Consider the following 20934-nt stretch of genomic DNA (forward strand, 5'->3'; position numbering starts at 1 on the left):
ATTTATAATTTTATGGTGTTCATAATATGAAAATATTATAAATTTTAATTCTCATTATGGTGAGTATCTTATACAGGAAAATATTTTCGTAGCGATTTTTCGGTACACTTATGTTTTTGCATATTTTCTTATGTGCCATTAATTCATTACAATATATTTAGGTATCAACATTTCGGTACACTGGGTTAATATAATATGTTTAGGTACGGACATTTAGGTACACTAGTTTAGTATAATATATTTAGGTATCAACATTTCGGTACACTAGTTTAGTATCATATAGTTAGGTACGGAATTTTCGGTACACTTGTATTTTTGCATATTTTCTTATGTGCCACTAATTTACTACAATATATTTAGGTACGGACATTTCGGTACACTAAATTAGTAAAATATATTATGATACGGATGTTTAGGTACACTAATTAGAGGAAGTTAAATAAAATTAATGAATTAAAATGCGTATAATAATAAATTTAAAATTTAATGTAATGACATTAAATAAGATATGTATTAAATATTAAAACAAAAATATAATATAAATTTGAATTAAGTACACATTAAGGGACTAAAATCAATATCCAATCTAACACCAGATTTTTATTAAATTTTAATTTTCTTGAAGGATTAAAGTTCAAAAACCCCAAAGGAAAAAAGCAACCGTCCTTGTTCTAATTTCTTTTTTTTTTTTGGTAACAATTCTAAAATTATTTGACATGCAAGAAAAAAGTGTTTTTCTTGATAGCTAGAGCTTGCATATAGGGTAAGGATAATGTCAGGAAGATCATCTATTTAAATTATATTTTGAATCATATTACGTGGCTGTTTATGATTGGATCATTAGTGTTGATAAATATATTTATTTTTTATTGATGTCACATCACATGGTTTACAAATTTAGTCTAAAAAATTGGTCTATCTAGCATTACCCTCACATATAACAAAAATAAGTCATCAGCTCAAAAACTACTGTTGGGGAGAAAATATTGTTGTCGAAGATACAAATATTCCTGTTTTTCTATATGTTCTGCATGTTGATAATATTTCGTCAATTAAAAATTAAAGGTTTCTTGTGAAGTACGGAACTTGGTTATGAGAAGGTAACTGCTTCTGGAACTGTACCAGACTCCAGCGATGGTGAGGAGCACGTATCGGTACGTTTAGTCGGAAAGGTAAACAATCTGTTAAACCCCTTTGTCATTATGGGGGGAAAGTTGGATTAAATTTGATTAACAATGCCTTTAATTATTCTGTTAATGATCCCCTCGACCTAGCTAATGGTATACACTCCATTAGCTCTGAAAATATAACTTATGAAATTGTATAAACTCTCTTCGCGTTGGTATTTATAAAGACTAAAGATACAGAATAATCCATATAGGACTTGTTTTAGGTTTAGGGTTAACCGTATAAGATTTACAAAGAATACAAAAAAGTAAAGGACTATGAGTTCGATGAGGTCTCCGATCGATCTCCTGATCAACCGTGAACTGAGAAACAGCTTACAGTTTACAGAGCCACACAAAAAATCCCATGAGAAAGCAATTAAGTGAGGTGTTGAGAGAAATTGAAAGGCCTAAAGATTGCTGATGATGCCGTGGGAGAGAGACTATAAGTCTGTAACAAAAGAGTAGAGTACTGATTTATATGAATTTTTGCACCGTAAGATGCTTGCTTCTATTTTTTTTTTTTTGACAAATGATAGCGTTAGTAAGTTAAATTAGTAAATATTAGAAAGTGAGGGGATCATTGTTAAATGTTAGAAAGGGAAGGGATCGGTGGGGAACGAATACCTTTCTCCCACTATGGTAAAGCGTCATCTATGATGCTTACTTCCATTATTACGTAACTAATTAATCCGTATAAAGCTCCAAAACTTTTATCAATGTTGTACTTACTTACATGGCGCAAGTAATATTTTTTCTACATATTAAATTTTTAATAATAAGGAAAAAAGAAGTTAACTTTATCAAGAATGTTATTCTTATCATTTAGTTATATCATTTCTCTAATAGAGATGAGATTCACATACGTTGGCGGACCCTATCTCTATTAGAGAGATGATACAAATGATGGTACAAGTAGATGTTAAGTGTAGCACTACTCTCACTTTATTCTTGTATTATTAATCTACAGTCACTATTATTTTCGGGACGCCATAAACAGGAATGTCCTAACCACGAGGGTAATCCACCATGTACATTAATTTTTTAATTATTGTATTATTGATCAATGGGCACAGTTGTTTCCTGCGTATTAAATTCCGTCTTATTTTGTCCATTCCCTAAAACATCTTCCAAGCAAACCCCAGCTGATTAACTAGGGAATGGAAAGAATAATTTAGACACTTCGACAATTTAATTGTTGTTTAATAGATTTGCCAGTTAATGTGTTTTGCTTATATAAATCTTGTCTGTGTATTGAGCTCCTCATAAAGGTAGTTACGTGAGCGGAATTTCAGAAGCTATATAATCCCTAATTTTAACTTTTAAGGATATACCTTTGTGGAGGATGAAAGTTATCACTGTAACGTGTCTTATTTTTATATTACAAATTTACTCAACTAAAATCGACACTCTTGTTAACTAAATGCAGATGCTTGGGATCCCTTGTCAACGAAAGTGAAACAAACATCTTCTGTTAGCAATCTCCAAACGTGATTTTTCACTTCTGTTTTCTTATGTAACCCAGCTATACATATGAACAGCATCTGACACATGACATCCACAAGTTTTCTTCTATAATTAGCACAAAATATGGGGAGGTCTCGAGTTAGATGCTCCAAGCTGGTGAGTCTGATTGACTGTAGCTACACGCAGGGTGAAATTCCCCATAGCCTCTCCGGGCTCAGAAATGGTAGATAATCGTGGCTTGCCACCAATTGTCCTCTTTTAAAAAAAGAATTTATCATTTTTATCCGATCATTTATTTTATATTTGGAAACTTCTAGTCAAGACTAATAGATGAATGTTTTAACTTACATCATATCTCTGGTGTTAGCCAGCTATCCCATATGTTCGATTCAACCCCCATAAGAAACAAAATGGGTTATTTAGTTTGAGTCAGTGACACCTAATTAAGTTTCCTAAATTGAAGACTTAATTTTTCACTCGCAAATTTGGTTACCTTTTCTAGAATAGCGTGCTTAATTTGGTTGTTACTTACCCAATTCAGTTTAATATTTTGAACCCTCAGCCTTTCAAATACAAACCATGTTCATGCAACAGCAGCATATGCAAATCTCTAATTTCAGATTCTCTCCCTCAAAAACTCTCCCAAAGTTAATCATGTCAACGCTAAATCTTTTTCTCATCATGCTTTTCTTGAATGCCCATGATCACTTTGCGATTGTTTAATCTTGATCAATTAGTCTTCACATCCATGTCAATATTGTGTTTATCTTTTCCCTTGAGAGTATTCATAATGGGAGAAGATGCAGCAATCATCATGATCTCAAGTGCCCAAAGAAATCTGGCTTTGGAAACTTCAGATTCAAACGAAACGGCTTTTCCTTACTTCATCCAAATAAGCGTGCAAGACACGACAATGGTGTGTCATTTGCAAAATTCAAAGGGGTTGTGCCACAACAAAATGGTCACTGGGGTGCACAAATATATGCAAACCACCAAAGATTTTGGCTTGGCACCTTCAAATCTGAGAAGGAATCTGCCATGGCTTATGATAGCGTGGCAGTCAAGCTTCCAAATGGTAAAGATTTGCATATAAATTTTCCATGGAACAGCTTCACCGTTCAAGAGCTTCATTTCCAAAACCATTACTCAACAGATGCAATAATGAAAATGATTAGGAATGGTTCCTATCTATCCAAATTTGATGCTTTTGTAAGGTCACAAATACAATCTCAAATTGAGGAAATGGGCAAGGGCACCAATAACCCAATAAGAGTGCACGGTGATGGACAAGTATTGTGTAGGCAACTCTTCCAAAAAGAACTGACTCCAAGTGATGTGAGTAAGCTCAACAGGCTTGTGATTCCGAAGAAATATGCCGTCGAGTATTTCCCATGTATTTGTGAGAATGTGGAAGTAAATGGGACTGAGGACATTGAGCTAGTTTTCTATGACAAGCTCATGAGGGTTTGGAAGTTTAGGTACTGCTATTGGAGGAGTAGCCAAATCTTTGCATTCACAAGGGGTTGGAATAGGTTTGTAAAGGAAAACAATTTGAAGGCAAATGATGTGATCACATTTTATGCATGTGAGAGTGATGATCAAGTAATAAGAGAGGAAGATAGAGAAAGTACTACATTTTGGTTAATTGAGGTAATGGATAGCTAGTGAAGGTGAAATCAACAGATAATGTTTGGTTGAGGAGGCCAATGAGTGTGAGGATTTGCAGGTACAATTGGAACTAAATTTGGGGGAATGTAGCAGCTACAAGTTTCAAACAGGTGAATGTAAATATAGTGAAGATTACAAGGCATCCATAGCCGAGGAAAAAGGATTTAGGCTCTTTGGTGTGAATATTAATTAGATGTCTAGGAGAAGATGTTAATCATTTTATTAGGATTTTTTTTTCCTCCAAACTGTATATCCTTTATTACTTGAATCTTACTTTTCATCATTTTAGGCTGTCAACTCACCAATGTGGAATGTAATTTGCTTCATGATCGATCAAATTAAAATTTCATCGTTGCTATATGATATCATTATAAAAGTCTAGCTGTCTAGACTCTACATAATAGGTGTAAGCAAGTAGGCATTTCTTGGTAATATATTACTCTCACCTTTTTCTTTTTTTTTATTTATATGTTTCACTCCTTATGTTAGTATTAGTTCTGACGTGGGAATGGCTCTACAACTTAAAATTTACTTTTCTTACATAAACTATTAATTTTCATGCACTAAATATATGATCTAATAATTTCTTTGATTTGTATCAGACTATTTGACGACATTTTATTTCGATTCAATTATCTATTTTAACTTAGCGGTTTTTTCATGATATACTTTCTATGGAGTGTGTACTCATTTGAAATGACGTTTTTTTCCACAGTTTGGCATACATGAATTCTAATAGTTTAAAAGAGAAAAACAAAATTCTAATAGTTTTTAGATAAACAACTTCACAGTGTCTCTAAACCCCTAGATTCGAAATCACTTCATCCACATAGTATTTATACGTTTTTATCATCAGGTTTTTAATTATTTGAGTTCATGTTCAAAATGTCTCATGTATAATATGGGAATATGCATGCAGAAATGAAGATTAATATAAGAAATAGCTGTTTTCAGGTGTTAAAGGAAAAAAGAAAACTGATAAGGATAGGTCCATATAACACTGTGTATGTGAATGACTTATCAAATCAAACATTCATGCATGAGAGAAAGTGTCTTGCTCAACCTATCCTATCAGCAAACGATATCCATATATTATTCATGATGCATGCACTCATAATATACAAGTGGTAGCCATCCACCTTCTTCCCTGTCACTCCTTTTTACATGCATCACTCGACCTTGTTTTCTTGTTTGTCTTCGATTTTAGAATGGGGATGATTATATCACCATCTCTGAGTTGTCTCAAATATAAAGGGTGAGTGTGGTTTTGGCGCCCATTGTAACTCCCCCACCCCCCCCACCCCCCCCAACCCCACCCCACCCACCCACCCACCCAAAATAATAATAAAGTTTGCAATAAGCTTTTAAATCTAAAACTTAAGGGTAATGCTATGGAGATTATTGTAGACTAAATTTGTAAATTAAGTTATGTGTCACCAATAGAGAAATGAGCACGTTTATCAACGCTTAAGTAATAATCTAATACTCAACTTCCATGTCATGTAGTTTACAAAATTTTGTTTACAAATTAGTCTTCCTAGCATTAACCAAAACTTAATTACTTTCTATACTCGTATATCAAATGTACAAGGTGAGTTACTTCTAGCAAATTGGAAACAATCATAGCTAGAAGAGAATCTAATCACGTGATGAGAAAGATAGTAAAAGCGAAATAATCACCAAGATATTGCCCATAGCTAGGTAACCAGAGGAGAGCAGATTAAATTTCTTGCGTGCGGGACTTCTATGCCAGCCGGGAATAACGGCTTTGTTATGAAAGAGCAAATAGACTACGCCCATTCCTTTATGAGTGGTTTTAGGAGATTAGGGCCCCCCTAATATTATTCACTTTTCAAGGATAACTAGAATCAAAATTTACAACTAAATCAAAATCTACACAATATAGAAACGTTTCGAGGCTGAGTTAGTAATTTCAATCAAAATAATATTATGTTCTAGTTCATATGCGTCTCCAAATTTTTGAACTCCCCCGGAGCTTATAGTTTATATATAGTTAAGAATATTTAACTCTTTTCTTGAGGTCTTACGTGTCACATCCCGGCCTGGGCCCCCATCACATCACGGGCCCGACTCCACCATAGCACGATATTGTCCGTTTTGGGCCCCGACCACGCCCTCACGGTTTTGTTTCTGGGAACTCACATAAGAACTTCCCAGTGGGTTACCCATCCTGGGATTGCTCTCGCGCGAACTCGCTTAACTTCGGAGTTCCGATGGAACCCGAAGCCAGTGAGCTCCCAAAAGGCCTTATGCTAGGTAGAGATGAGAATATACATACAAGGCTTACAAGATCCACTCCCCTAGACGATGTGGGATGTTACATTACGTTCGAATTCTCTATGTCCTAGTATCGCTTGTATAATATATAAAAAGACACATAAATTTTTGTACAAGTATCATTTTTTCTATCTAAGTTTCATTTGCACAAGTCGATTAGTACTATAATCTAATGATATTCTTTTTCACTTGTCACTTATAAGTGCGAGTTCTTAGGTTTGATTCTCGCCAAAGACGAATTTGAATCAAATTATTGCTAGCCCTTTGTGAGGCGCCCACCCCTCCTCTTTCATATGATAATATCGTTTGTTAAAATAAAATAAAAAATCTTTTGCACAAATGGATAATTCTTTTGTGCCATTTTATATGCTAATCATTATTATATGCTTATTAAAATAGTGAAAATATATATGTTGTAAATATTATTAATTATGTGGTTGCGCATTTGGGGTTACTGTGTAATATGTAATTAGTTAGAATCATTTTTATCGCTCTCTATCACTCTTTTTTTTTTTTTTTGGGAAAACCTCAACGGTACGAGGGTAATTTTATTGATAACGAAAAAACAAGTTACACCTAGTCAGGGGGGGACATAAACCTTACCCCTCAAAAAAAAAAACAGAGACAACAAAAAGGAATACACTAGAAAGAAGGGGGGACATAAACCTTACCCTTCTAGAAACAAAAAATGAGAATGATACAAAGAAAAGAGCGGGGGACATGAAACCTAACCCCTCTAGAACCAAACATGAAGGTCTAAACCTGCAAAACAAGTCAAACAACACCATAAAGATAGGAGAAAAAACAAAGGAAAGTGAGACAAACCTGGATGCCGACATGCACATTAATTTGAGAAGCGGTAACCAGGCAAGCCAACATAGTCAGAAAACAGAGTAGCACGAACCGCCATCGGAGGAGAATCATGCCATGTTAAAGGTACAACTTTTGATGCACGTTTTTCTCGAATCCACTTTGTAGTGTATTTCTGCTAAAAAAATATGTAAAAAAAGTGGTGTCATAGATCTGTCTTCATTTTTAATAATATATATGTATTGTGAGCACACAAGATGTGAAAAATTAACCTCACAAATTCCAAAAGTTGACTAACAAACAGTTTTCATGTGATAGATCGACATGATTTATGAAAGGTGATGAAACAAAATTCCACAAAGTGGGACACACTGTGCTCAACTATGCATATATGCTTTGGGGACACCGACCTTCCCACAGATTCGTTTTCCATTTTGCCAACATTTTTCACGTTGTTGCTTTCTACTTCTGCATTATGTTCATTTATCATACAAAGGCATCCAATACACACGTCAATGAGATCATCCCAACTTCCAAGTTCTCCCAAGCAAGTTTTCAAAGCCCACAAGAAAATGATTTGTTCGGCCCTTGGGTAGTGGGGATCAATCTCATTGCCATTTATTTGAGTTGGGCTCTAACCATTCTAGTATCGGACAAGCGAGAAGGGAAATTCAAATAGGGAGCCTTGAATGCAGAATAAACGTTCTAAATACTAAAGCCACAGACCCTTCGTGCCAATTTGTTTTCGGAACACTTTATTTAAAAAGCATAATATGAAACATGACTAGATCATATTGTTTCTAGATCAACGACTAATTTCCCAAATCTGTTACTCTAGTGTTGAAATTTGGTAGGGTTTAAGGTACAAGAAAGGAGAAGTCATTCTCTACTCCTGCAATATCTTTATTCTAAAACTTAAGCTCACATTCAAACACAAAACAAGAGAAAGACTACCTATAAAAGAACACAAAATTAGGAAATTAAACTTAGTCTAAACTTTGTTGAGCACTGACTCATCTTGTGGTTTTCCATGAATTGATGAACTTTCATGTTGAGTTTCCGTTATCTGAGTTTCCTGCTCATAACCTTGGAGACCATTGCCCTTCTGATTTTCCATGATCTCAATTTCCTGCTCAGAGCCTTGGAGGTTGATGCCCTTGTACCACTTAGCACAAAACAAATAAACCACAAAATCCAAAGCTGCTAGAATTGCAATGAGGAAGTAGAATCTGTCCATGTGACCTTCATTCAGATTATTTGGGATCCAACCAGGGTCTCCACCTTTAGCTGTAAAATGTGTTACCATGTTAACCAGTAAGCTGCTCACATAGTTTCCGAGAGATATTGACGCCATGCATAGTGAACTTCCAAAGCTTTTAATCCCATCCGGCGCTTGTCCATTGAAGAACTCAAGTTGTCCCACATACATAAAAACTTCTGAAGCACCAACAAGAACATATTGTGGGATTTGCCAAAATATGCTTAGTGAGCTTATCTTCTCACCAGGTATCACACCTCTGAGCCTAGCAATTTCTGTGGCACCGGCCGCAACCATTGCCAACAATCCAATAATGAGCCCTACTCCCATTCTTTGAAGCTCGGATAAGCCTTTTGGGTTCCCACTTAACCGTCCGGCTAAAGGCACAAGGCACTGGCGATATAGTCCAGTGCAGATAAGAACACTGCATATGTCAAATGCAGACATGCTGGCGGCTGGAAGGTGAAATTTTCCGATGTGGGATTCCATCACATCACCTTGCTCCACAAAAAGTGAAGCCATTTGTGTGAACACCACTGAGTAAATTATGGTGCAAAGCCAAACGGGTAGCATTTTTAGTACGCATTTTGCTTCCTCAACTTGAGTTACAGTGCACAGCCTCCATGGATTCTTTTCGGCCGCAGTTTGATCCTTCTCTGTTATTGTCGCTGCCTTGTCCAAAAACCTGACCAAATTAAGTAACAAAAAAAACTTGAAATATTAGGAAACTAATGAAACTATTAAATGAAAGCTGCTATTTGCACTCTTAAAATGTCATCTTGCACTTCTCGCATTATAAAATAAAAAAGATAAAAGTGCATGATGACCTTTTTTGAGAGCTAATAAAATTAACTCATATATATATATATATAATTAAAGTGCAATATTACTTACATAATCTCATTACTGTGGAGAATTTTTCTACTGCCTTTGATTGCAGATTTTGTTCCTTCGAGCTCATACAGATTATCCGGGCTGGCTGGAGCAACTCTCAATTTTCTAAAAGCAGCCACAAATACCTGAGCCACGCGTGGCAACGGGTTGCCACATGCTTTTATGTACCGATACCTAGGTGATGCTGCCAAATATGACACTAGGCCTAAAATAGCAGATCCTAATGACACCAGAAACCCCATAGTCCATAAACCTTTATCCTCATAGTAAACCAAGATGGTGTTTGAGAAAAGACATCCAACGTTGAGTGCGAAGTAGAAGTAAGCAAAGAAAGCTGCTTTCGAAGATTGTTGTTTGGGATCTTTCTCGTCGAATTGGTCTGCTCCAAATGTTGCAATAGTTGGTTGGTGGCCACCGTATCCAAGTGCTATTAGATATATTGATAGGTAAAAGAGAACAACACCAACTTTGGATGTTGGTTGGCAGTAATTGCCTACACCGCCACAACCATGCGGATGGATCAGCCAGAGCCAAGACGTCAAGGATAATAGCCCCAAGCCCTGATTAAGGAACATTAAGTTTTGTTATACATGTAAGTTTCAAGAACAATACAAAAAATTCACTTGGAAATCTCAAAAAGTAAGTATATATTATAGAAAATTCTATTTCAATCTTTGAAGAAGATTACTTTTAGAATAAAAGTGTGTATAAGATTAAAAACTAACTTTAGTCCTTAGCATTTAATTGTAACGATCAAATATTAATTAGGTTGTACTACATTAATTATGGACGGGTAGACAATTTCGGTAAGTTATAAATAATAATGTGCTATAAATACTTAACTATGAGAAGTTTTAGTAATAGGGACTTAAACTATATTTATAAAACCATCTAGGTTAAAATCTAAAAAGAATCTTATTTAAACCCTAAAATCTAAAAAGCATATACCAGCACAAGGATGACTTGAAAGATGGCGCATGTTAAGTAACGACCCCAATAGGAGTCACTGAGGAATGCTCCAAGAAGAGAGAACAAATAAACAGTTCCAGTCCATATGCTGACGTTGTTTGCCGCAGTGGCACTTTGTTGATCAAGAACTCTGATCAGAAACAAAACCAAATTCACTCCTACACCAAAGAAAGCTAGTGTTGCTAGGCCTTGATTCGCTGCACAGAATAAGATATAACATGTATATTTATTCTTGATAATACTATTTGAAGAAATACATCAAAATCTTAATTTACAAGATATATATATGCTAGGAAAATTAAGTGAATAGCATCGATGATGGGTACCTAGCAAGACAAGTGCAAGCTTCCATCCTCCTCTACTCTTTTCGACACTCGGTTTGGATTCCTGAGTTACCTCATGGATGTTTGTATCCACAACTTCTGCTACTTCTATGTCTCGATTCGTGGCCGTGCTTATCATCTGCCAGTTTTGCAGGGGATACTAAGTAAAATATGTGCTACCAGTAACAAATTAACTTTGAAGTTACATTACAAAATATATTATACATGAAGCTAGCTGAAATATGGAGGATATACCAACCTTTTACGGAACTTGATCACTGCCCTTGAAATTGTTGAGCCGGACTCCGGTGATGGGGAAGAGCTTGGGTCGGTAATTACAAACGGCAATGTAGTAGGCCAATTCAAATAATTTGCCGGAAAACTAGAAAACACGAAAAACCCTTTTGTCATTTATGGTGGGAAATTGAACAAGAAAATTTCACTCTAAAACAATGGCCCTTTAGCTAATTAGTCCCCTCTTTCAACCCAAAATCTCAATCTGAACTACTCGAAGAACCTCGAAAACTCATAATTCTGAAACCCTAATGCAGATTATATTTAGAGAGACTGTATATAACAGAAAATACATATATCGCAAGAGAGCCAAAGAGAGAGTTCTTGATCAAATCGAAAGACTTGAAGCTTCATGTGAGATGTGAGAGTGTAACAAATGACTTATATATTTGAAGGCTTGGTGATGACAAACCCGATACATTCAGGCTTCAGTTACGGATTTCCCTCATAATACTCGCATGTTTTCAGCTCTTATCCAATGACTAGTTCGAAGTTTCGGATCTTAGATTTTAGACCTAAAAATTAGGAGTTATTATATGCTTAAAATTTTAATTAAGTTCGTGGACAAGTACAGGTTCATTACAATTAGGAATCAGCTTCTGTTTAGTAGTAACAAGTAGAGCCACATTCTGAACCACAAAACTGATTGTGAAATCCCCTACATTTCGAGGGAATCCTAACTTTTCTGTTCCACATATTCTTCTCTTCCACCTTAAAATAAAATATTTATTTGCCGATAACTTAAAATAATTAAACCTAAAAAATTAAGTGAAGAAATAGAGGAGAAAATATTTTTTTAATTATATTATTTTTTCTTGTTAATATATTTTATGAAAGAAATGTTAATGTGTAAATTGATGAATTGATCAAAGAGGATTACAAGTGGACATATGTCTTAATCTAAGCAATGTAAATGGATGGTTGAGATTGAATTGAGGATATATATATCTCTCTCTCTCTTCACCATCGGTTGTTTTGTTGGTATGTGTGGTCACATGCTAAGACGCACTTGCTCTAAAATATATGGAAGAAGTTGCAGAGTATCTCTCTCTCTGAACTTTTCCTTGCTCGAATTACTTGTATCGGTTCTTCTTCTTGTCTGACAAATCTGCATTTTTCATTCCTAATCGCTAACAAGAAAGAGTACCTCAATTCCGCACCATTCTCACTCCAAGGGAACTGATAAAATTTATAGCTTAAGACCACCCAACCAAAATGTCTCAAGCTTATCTCTGATGCTCTGTAACTAGCTGGCTGGACCTGGATGGTCTATAGCAATATATATATAGATATATAATGTGAAGGTTTGAGCTTTTGAGAGATGGATTTCAAGCAGATCGCCAAAAATAAAAGAGAAAATAGATGGGTTTTGATTTGGGTTGTTTAGAGGTGTATAGCAATCAATATATATAGGTATATATATGTACACACACACATACTCGGACTGGAGACAAACTGCATTCCAGGCAATTTTAGTCGGGTCAGGATTGCATGGAAGTCTGGAACAATTACTTTACGCGCGTTACTGATCACTTCTTCATCGTGTCCAGATGGAACATGCGAAACTTCAACATATATGTGGACATAAAGTTGGTTGGCATTTGAATGACCAAAACCAAAACACAATAAAGAAACTTATTGGGCATCTTAATTATTGTGATTTGGGTTTCTTACATGTTAAGATGGATTTTTCTTTCATAGAACACTGGTGAACAGTAACTTTAATGAAACTTTGTAATCCTACCCTCCCTTCCTCTCCATCGTGCCCTTTCTGGCATCAAACCTAAATGTTCTTGTCTCCCAACTTGATCTGTCCATCGTCTCCCCTCGATCTCTCCCTCCCATATGCCCGAAGCTTCGTCGCTGACACAGTGAGACGCCAACCCTCCCAACTTTCCCTTCGTCCTCCTCTCTCTATCTCTCTCTCTCTTTCTCAAAGCCTATCTTCCTTCATCGCATCGGCCTCCTTGCACAACTGTGGCCTTTTCTTCCTTCAGATCTGAGGTATTAGTGCCCGTTCACAAAACAAAGCACAAATTAGTGCCCAACTCTTTTTCATCCCTGCTTTAAAAAAAAAAAAAGGTAGTTAAACTAGAGTATATATAGGATACACCGGTGCTAAAACGTTTTCTCAAGATATCTTTCAAATTGTTGAGATTGTTACTCTGGATGCTGTTCCCCCGGTGTGAAACTAGTTGATTATGTAGTTTTAGAATTATGCTAAGTACTCTATCTCCATCATTGCATACGGGGAATATAGAAAGTAACGAGGAAAATGCATGACCAGAAGAATTGTGTAGCCACGTCCATTTTCGCTCCGAAGAGGAAGGTTTAGATGGTTTAGATATTTAATTAAACCTTATGTCATGAGGGATGTGACCTGTGCTAGGTCCGGACAAAATTCATATACGTATTATTGTAACACATGTTGATGTACCTCATAGTTGGGTTGTATCTTCGTCAGGTGTCAAATTAGGAAGACCAAATGTTTAAACCAAATTTGCAAACCAATAATGCGTCACCAATAAAAACTACACACTAATCAACACTTGAGTAATAATCCAATCATCAATAGGCATATCATTTGGCTTACAAAATTTGATTTAAAATTTTTGATTGTTTTGGCATTACCCTTTCTGTAAGGTTCAAAGACCAACTTGTGAAGAAAGAAAACTGAAGATCAAAGTGGAAAAACCATTAAAGCTCAAGAAGAGTTGTGTGGCCACGTCTGTTTCCGCTCCGAAGAGGAAGGTTTAGATATTTATTAAACCTTATGTCATGAGGGATGTGACCTATGCAAGGTCTAGACAAAACTCATATTCGTATTATTGTAACACCGGTTGATGTACTTCATTGTTGGGTTGTATCTTTGTCCGGTGTCAAATGTGATGTTGTGTTGTGTAGGGGCAAAAATGGGGTATGATAATCATCTGTAAGGATAATGTTATAGAAAGACCAAATTTTTAAATAAAATTTGCAAACCAATGATGTGTCACAAATAAAAAAATAAACACGCTAATCAATCATTGAGTAATAATCCAATTATCAATAACCTTATCATTTGACTTACAAAATTTGGTTTTAAAATTTTGGTTGTTTTGGCGTTACCCTTTCTGTAAAGTTCAAAGACCACCTTGTGAAGAAAGAAAACTGAAGATCAAAGTGGAAAAACCATTAAAGCTCAAGGGCCAAAGTTGTAATTAACTATTTTTTTCTTTTCTCTTTGACAATTGATACTCCGACTTCCACTCCACTCCAGAGTTCTCACTTCTCACCCCTCACTTAAAAACACATCATACATTTCATCGGCGCCCTCTCCCTCTCTCTCTCTCTCTCTCTCTCTCTCTCTCTCTCTAACGAGCAAAGCTGATAAGAACGGGAGTCTTTCCAATTTCCAGCTCCCCTTTCTCTTTCCCAATTTAAAAATACACAGCTTTTGCTGTTTCCGCTCTCCACATTGGCGCTCCCAATTGCAGAAAGGTAAGAAATTAATGTTGCATTCATCTTTTCGAATAGCTACTTCTATTGCTGCTGGGGTTGCTGTTCAGATCAATTATTTGGGTGCTGATATTTATGTGAAATGTAGTTAAAGTTTGGATTTTTTCTCAGATTTGAGATAATGGTGTTGAAATTTACTGGGGTTTAAGGTAGAGAAGGGTTTTACTGTTCTAGTTCTCTGATTTTTTTTTGTTCTAAAAGTTTCTGGGTTTAGCTTTAATAGCGGATTTTTGTGTCTAAATTTTCTGGGTTCAGCTTACTTTTGGAAATTTTGGGTTTTCCTTCATGGGTTAGGACTTTCTGCGAAAGGGTTTTGTGTATCTTAGTGTGAAAAACCATCATTTTGGTGGAAATCCAGGATCCTTTATAATGTTCGAAAGTATTCTGTTTTTGAGACCCTATAAGTTTTCTTGCGCATCGCGGTTTTATGGATGTTAATTATGTTTTAATGTATTGTATAGATCTCTGTTCTCCTTAGTGAGATTGCAATTATCGGATATGGCAACGACTGCTGCTTCCAGCCTGCAAATGGCAACTGCCAGACCCTGCATTTCTTCTTCTCGGAGAGCTTTCGGGTCAAGTTCTAAAATGCTTAATGACAATTTTAAGGTGGCTTCATGGTCTAAGCTTTCGAGTACATGTCATACATCATCTGTACAATCTTTCCAACGGAGCTTCACATCATCATCTATGAAAATGGATAAGTTTGTTACAAGGGCAATGGCTGGAGCTAGTGAAAACAAGCCTGTCTCGGGGTTGCCAATTGATTTGAAAGGTTAATTCTTTTTCTGTCTATCTGATTTCGCACTCTTGCTCACTACTTGTTTGTGTTAAGTTACTTCCTTCCTCTTCAATAGAATGGACTCGTGTTTTCGTGTTGCAGAAGCTCATATTGGAGATTTCTGTCTTGTAATTCACTTTTATGTCATACTTTGTGGTAATGGGTTTTTTTCCAAATGAAAATGTATTGCAATAAAGAAAGCAGAAATTTCGTACTTACTTATCATAAAGAAGCTATTGGTTCCCTATTGAGATAATTACCCTTGATTTGGAATCTCGGATGCTTTCACTTGGAAGAGGTGACGTTAGCTATAGCCAGTGTACTTGAAGGAATAATATTACTCTCGAGATGATGTTTATTAGATCTCGTTTAGCTATATTTAAATGGCAATGGTTAATATGAAGAAATGATTCCTTTAATTGTAAGCTTTTAGATTGTTGCTCAACTGGAATATTGCATATATTCCCAGGTCCATATGCCAAGTAGGCTTGCAATTTGATGAGCAAATACCTTCCCAACTAAATATGGGCGTGCTTTGTGCAGGAAAGAGAGCATTTATTGCTGGTGTAGCAGATGATAATGGATATGGTTGGGCAATCGCAAAATCTCTAGCTGCTGCAGGTGCTGAAATCCTTGTGGGAACGTGGGTGCCTGTAAGTTTATTGGCCCAATCTCTATGTCTTTATATCTTCCTTTATCTTCTGCATTTTTACTGACTACGATGAGTCTATGTGCAGGCTTTGAACATTTTTGAGTCCAGCCTGCGACGTGGAAAGTTTGATGAATCACGCGTGTAAGATGTTTGATCTGGTTCTAATCCTGTTAGCCAATAAATTTGGCGATAAATTTGGCGAACAGTTTCTTAGTTTCTAACAAGATAATTGATACTACAGGTTACCAGATGGTTCTTTAATGGAGATTACCAAAGTATATCCCCTAGATGCTGTGTTTGACAACCCTGAGGATGTTCCTGAGGAGGTAAAGGAGAGAAATAAATAGTTTATATTATATAAGATGAAAATGATTTGATATATTTAATGTGTTTTGGCGTAATTTCATGCAGATCAAAACAAATAAGCGCTATGCAGGTTCCAGTAATTGGACCGTCCAGGTATAAATTAAATTTCATATACACTTCTAAATGTTTGTAGAAAAACTTTACGGTGCATCTTGGAGCTTGTGACCAGTTTTCAGCTTAAATATACAGACTGCAGACTTTTCTAAACGAATTCTTGAATATTGCTTTTATGTTTGCAGGAAGCTGCTGAATGTGTGAAAAATGATTTTGGCAGCATTGACATTCTTGTGCACTCGCTTGCAAATGGACCGGAGGTACAGCAGTAACCTTAATAGATTTTCTTCTGTCTTCTTGACACATACTAAGTTATCTCTTAAATAGGTTGTTAAACCTCTGTTGGAGACGTCCAGAAAAGGATATCTCGCCGCTATTTCTGCATCGAGTTATTCCTATGTTTCTTTACTCAAGCATTTCCTCCCAATAATTAATCCAGGCAAGCTTCCACGTTCACCTATCCACTTTTTTTTTTCTTCTTTTACTTGGCACAAAACCAAGCACAATGACGTTATAGGATTCATACAGTGATCCCGCTTGGTGTGATTAGGTTGTGTTGTTGTTGTACTAGTGTTTTATTGAAATTAACATAATCTTTTGGTTACAGGCGGTTCTTCAATTTCTCTTACATATATTGCTTCCGAGCGGATCATTCCAGGGTATCTTTTCTATGCATTTCACCGTTTGTGTATGGAGTTGCATTCTCTAATATGTTGTGATGATGGATCTTTGGACTATCTTTTGCAGATATGGTGGAGGTATGAGCTCTGCAAAAGCTGCTCTTGAGAGTGATACTCGAGTGAGTTTTTCTTCCATGCACTTGTATATGTAACTTATCCCACTTTCATTTTCCTTCCGAGAACTCTTTTGACATGTCATGGCATTGTTCAGGTGCTTGCTTTCGAAGCAGGAAGAAGAAAGGGAATTAGAGTCAACACAATATCTGCTGGTACCGTACATTATTCTATTTCTTTTGGTTTACGTTAATACTGGAATGCTTCTAGATCGACCACGTTTGTTTACATACACTGTTAAGATGACCAAGTCAAGCTACAAGTTCTGTTTTTTTAACTTCAGGTCCGCTAAGAAGCCGTGCTGCAAAAGCAATTGGATTCATTGATATGATGATTGACTACTCATCAGCCAATGCACCTCTAGAAAAAGAACTATCCGCAGGTGATTTGCCAGTCTCCTCTTCGATTCTCTTTTGCTTTTCCGTTTTTCCGTTATTATAGATACTAAAGTCACAAATCTCATTAAACAGATGAAGTAGGAAACACAGCTGCTTTCTTGGCATCACCTTTGGCCTCTGCCATTACCGGCGGTGTTATATACGTAGACAATGGTTTGAACGCAATGGGTGTCGGAGTTGACAGCCCAATTTTTGAGAACCTCAACATTCCGAAGGCTCAGCACTGACGATGGCTGGCTGGCTGAACAGTAATCCAAAGTGATGCATTGTACCGTAGACTACTAAATGCTGTTAGTTTGTGCCACCCAACTCCCCGAGTCACTGAATCACCGATGTCTTTGCCAATGGCCCCCATTTTGGTATGAGAGAAATTTTACCGCGGGGACTAACAGTTTCCAACAACCTCGATTCGAAATGTGTTTTAACTTAAAATTTTGTGTTTGATACTGGTTTATGCTTGTTAGTACTTGTCTATAAGTTGAGCAGTTCAATTTTATGGGGTTTTGTATATGCAATTGTGTGAAGGAGAGTGCTAACAACCTTTGCACTAACCTTTGTATTTGGACCATTTCAATTTTTCAGCATGCATGCTCCGTTTTTTTCTTTCAAAAGAGAGAACCTACATTACTTTAATCTGGCATGGAGCGGGGTTTGAACGTAGACCAAGAGAACGGTTGCCTGATTCACATTTGCTAACGGATTGTGCCATTTATAAATAAGGATGGGCAAAATACCCACAGATACTAGTATCTGCAGGTAACGGCCCATCCCTGGTAGTCAATATTCATAACTAATACGTCCAAGCAAAAAGGTTAAGTCCAACCTAATTCAGAGGATATTCAGCAGGTAACTGAACAAAATAAACCTGCATAAACGGCAGTGATCGGGGCAAAGTCTATATCTGACTTAAAGCTTGTGCTTAGACCTGCAAAAGACGTTAGTTCCAATAGCGTCATCGTTTTCAGGGGATTCTTCTACAATAGATTGTTCCTGCACAACCCGGCCACGGTTTCTGGAGAGTTTTCGAATCGGGGTTGTGGGTAAATATACTGCTGGTTCCTCTTGAGAGGTACGTGTAGAGTTTGGGGGGGATCTATGAGGCATCAGCTCCTCACCAACAGGCAAACTATCCATCATTACCTGCAAGTAAGAAAGTATGTCTTGAGGACTGAAGATGGAGCATGAAAAGGATGCAAATACGAGAGTCGTACACATAATACAAGACACTAAACAAAACCATACCAGTGAAGAAATGATCACTATGACATACCTTCCAGTCCTTGAAATCAAACCGGAACACAAAATGGTGGTAAGTGACCTTCCGTGATGCCACGTCCTCGGCGGAAGGAGCATTCCTAGGTGCTGAAAACAGAGAAAGAATGACTGAATAAGCCGAACGCATGGATACTAGAACACAAATGTAAACTAGAGAGGGGTTACTTCAGTCGGGCCATCTTTGATTTGTTATATTCTACTTACAAACAATATGAAAACCATTTGCATCTACAGATAATTCAGCTCGGCCATCTTTGACTAAGAATGACAGAGCAAATAAGTTCTCCACCGTCTGCGCAAAAGAATTTCTGTTTAGTATCAAAGCTTCAAGTCGAACCCGCTTTTTCCTTCTTAGAATGTCAAATATCGTAGACATGTTCTTGTCGGTATCAGTTTTCTCTTCCGTCTGAGTATCATCTATCTGTTCCATAAACCACAAGGGAGTAATAACGTCAGAAAAATCCATACAACTTGAAGGAGACGTCCCTAAAAACGAATGAAGATCAAAACTACATCAGCTTTACAACCATTTTAGCTCTACTCTAACCCTGAATATCAATAACACTGCATTTCCCATTGAACACACCCGATACAATCGACAACCAGCTTTACCTCATCAGGCCGATCAGTTGTGGTAGGCTTCACACGTTTACTGCGAACCACAGCCTTCCTTTGCTTCAACTCGGTACTCATGGGTCCAAGCCTACGGAAAAAAGAACATAACCATGAGTGAATCAGAACTTTATATACGAACAATGCAACGGCGAACTAAAAATCTTTACAACAGGGCAATCATTGGAAACAAGCAACAACTCACACAGTGCAACAACCATGAGCGCTCTTGAAAATGGGCAAAACAGCAAACCCAATTCCCTTCCAATTAACCGAGACACGGTCATCCCCTCCTCTCGGTTGGCTAAAATTATAAAGCAAAGCAGTAACAAAGTCCGACGTGCTAATCCCGCCACTGGACTGTGACTTAACAGAGGTCCACAATGTGTTTGTTATGTCCAGCAGTGCCTCTGCGTCTGCTACTTGTTCCCTTGGCTTCTGAACTGAAAAATCCCCAAATGGACAACCCAAATTTTACCATCAAAATTATAGCTCCAAAAAACACAAATTTCATCTGTTTCTTTCTTTCACATTTACTCAATCTTCTCAGGAATCCAAGACAAATCAAATGCAAAATAAAATTATAAAATAAATTAAAGTAATCATTTTTCTGAAAAAAAATTCAAAAATTTTTGTTATGAATTTTCAAAAATAAAAATTAAATACCTTGCTCATGCAATTTCTCGACTTTATTGATGAGAAGTCCGAACTTCTCCCAGTCCGGACACATCAAATCATCTCTTTTCTCTGCAAGAACAAAGAATTAAAATTTGAAATTATTGAAACTAAAAATCCAAACTTTATTTATTTACTTCTGGAATATATGCATTTGCGATAGGCAGAAATTGCATACCACTGATGAGGTTCTTGACGGCGAGGTAGTCGGACCGGAGTGCCCGCCGCCTAACTGCGTCCTGCTCACTCGGGATCGCCGACTCGTCATCGACTCGGTCGCCGGCGTTGACCTTCTCGCGCTTCACGGCTCTGAGCTGCGCGGCCTCGTCAACGCCTCGGGTTTGACTCGCGCTCCGTTCGCGTTTCGCTGACTTCGGCATCGCGCCGGAATCCTCGGAGAATCGAGCGGTTTCGACGCTTTGAGAAAAAAACCCTGAACTTGAAAAGCTTGGATGAGAGACAGAGAGGGTGGTTCTGGAAAATTTTGAAGAAAATGGGGACGGAAAGAGGGAAGCTGTGAACTGAATTGAAGTTTGAGTTGGTTTTAAAGATGGGGAATTTTTGGGAACGGTTTTCAAAAAGTCGGTCCTTTTCCCGCTCTACTCTCAAATGCTGCTCTAAAAAAATTTCGGATTTTTTTTCTCGTTTTGTTTTTTTCTTTCTCGTTTTGGGGATTTTATGT

The 20934-nt window shown here is 36.9% G+C and overlaps 4 protein-coding genes across 5 annotated transcripts; 2 read left to right on the forward strand and 2 right to left on the reverse strand.

Annotated features, from left to right (window-relative positions):
• The first annotated feature begins 1134 nt into the window (after positions 1-1134).
• LOC114824084 (AP2/ERF and B3 domain-containing transcription factor At1g51120-like) lies at positions 1135-4298 on the forward strand. Its single transcript, XM_070818624.1, has 2 exons — positions 1135-1154; positions 3371-4298. Exons 1-2 carry the CDS (start codon positions 1135-1137, stop codon positions 4296-4298), a joined length of 948 nt encoding a protein of 315 aa, XP_070674725.1.
• Positions 4299-8140: 3842 nt separating this feature from the next.
• On the reverse strand, positions 8141-11651 carry LOC103416215 (protein NRT1/ PTR FAMILY 7.1-like). The gene is made up of 5 exons (XM_008354480.3): positions 11113-11651; positions 10857-10992; positions 10510-10727; positions 9562-10121; positions 8141-9352 (listed from the first exon to the last, which is right to left on the reverse strand). Exons 2-5 carry the CDS (start codon positions 10990-10992, stop codon positions 8401-8403), a joined length of 1866 nt encoding a protein of 621 aa, XP_008352702.1. The 5' UTR covers positions 11113-11651; the 3' UTR covers positions 8141-8400.
• Positions 11652-14299: 2648 nt separating this feature from the next.
• Positions 14300-18301, forward strand: LOC103415756 (enoyl-[acyl-carrier-protein] reductase [NADH], chloroplastic-like). Of its 2 annotated transcripts, XM_008354052.4 has the most exons (13): positions 14300-14627; positions 15107-15420; positions 15970-16079; positions 16164-16219; positions 16320-16404; positions 16490-16537; positions 16684-16758; positions 16826-16937; positions 17106-17157; positions 17246-17297; positions 17390-17447; positions 17576-17674; positions 17763-18301. In XM_008354052.4, exons 2-13 carry the CDS (start codon positions 15144-15146, stop codon positions 17915-17917), a joined length of 1179 nt encoding a protein of 392 aa, XP_008352274.1. In that variant the 5' UTR covers positions 14300-14627; positions 15107-15143; the 3' UTR covers positions 17918-18301.
• A 77-nt stretch (positions 18302-18378) lies between these two features.
• LOC103415766 (non-structural maintenance of chromosomes element 4 homolog A-like) lies at positions 18379-20934 on the reverse strand. The gene is made up of 7 exons (XM_008354057.4): positions 20431-20934; positions 20244-20324; positions 19783-20020; positions 19578-19668; positions 19170-19386; positions 18961-19052; positions 18379-18830 (listed from the first exon to the last, which is right to left on the reverse strand). Exons 1-7 carry the CDS (start codon positions 20630-20632, stop codon positions 18597-18599), a joined length of 1155 nt encoding a protein of 384 aa, XP_008352279.3. The 5' UTR covers positions 20633-20934; the 3' UTR covers positions 18379-18596.

The sequence above is a fragment of the Malus domestica genome, chromosome 03 (genome assembly GCF_042453785.1).
Source record: "Malus domestica chromosome 03, GDT2T_hap1".
NCBI classification, from domain to species: domain Eukaryota; kingdom Viridiplantae; phylum Streptophyta; class Magnoliopsida; order Rosales; family Rosaceae; genus Malus; species Malus domestica.

Excerpts from the sequence above, each read along its gene's own strand:
- LOC103415756 (XM_008354052.4), top strand. The coding sequence starts at position 15,144 with ATGGCAACGACTGCTGCTTCCAGCCTGCAAATGGCAACTGCCAGACCC. Across the intron at positions 16,538-16,683 it reads CCAGTAATTGGACCGTCCAG|GAAGCTGCTGAATGTGTGAA; the intron begins GTATAAATTAAA and ends TTATGTTTGCAG. Across the intron at positions 16,759-16,825 it reads CGCTTGCAAATGGACCGGAG|GTTGTTAAACCTCTGTTGGA; the intron begins GTACAGCAGTAA and ends TCTCTTAAATAG.
- LOC103415766 (XM_008354057.4), bottom strand. The coding sequence starts at position 20,632 with ATGCCGAAGTCAGCGAAACGCGAACGGAGCGCGAGTCAAACCCGAGGC. Across the intron at positions 20,021-20,243 it reads CGAGAAATTGCATGAGCAAG|TTCAGAAGCCAAGGGAACAA; the intron begins GTATTTAATTTT and ends GGGATTTTTCAG. Across the intron at positions 19,669-19,782 it reads GCTCATGGTTGTTGCACTGT|GCTTGGACCCATGAGTACCG; the intron begins GTGAGTTGTTGC and ends TTTTTTCCGTAG.
- LOC103416215 (XM_008354480.3), bottom strand. The coding sequence starts at position 10,992 with ATGATAAGCACGGCCACGAATCGAGACATAGAAGTAGCAGAAGTTGTG. Across the intron at positions 10,728-10,856 it reads GCTTGCACTTGTCTTGCTAG|CGAATCAAGGCCTAGCAACA; the intron begins GTACCCATCATC and ends TATTCTGTGCAG. Across the intron at positions 10,122-10,509 it reads TTCAAGTCATCCTTGTGCTG|GGCTTGGGGCTATTATCCTT; the intron begins GTATATGCTTTT and ends TTCCTTAATCAG.
- LOC114824084 (XM_070818624.1), top strand. The coding sequence starts at position 1,135 with ATGGTGAGGAGCACGTATCG. Across the intron at positions 1,155-3,370 it reads ATGGTGAGGAGCACGTATCG|TCTTCACATCCATGTCAATA; the intron begins GTACGTTTAGTC and ends TTGATCAATTAG.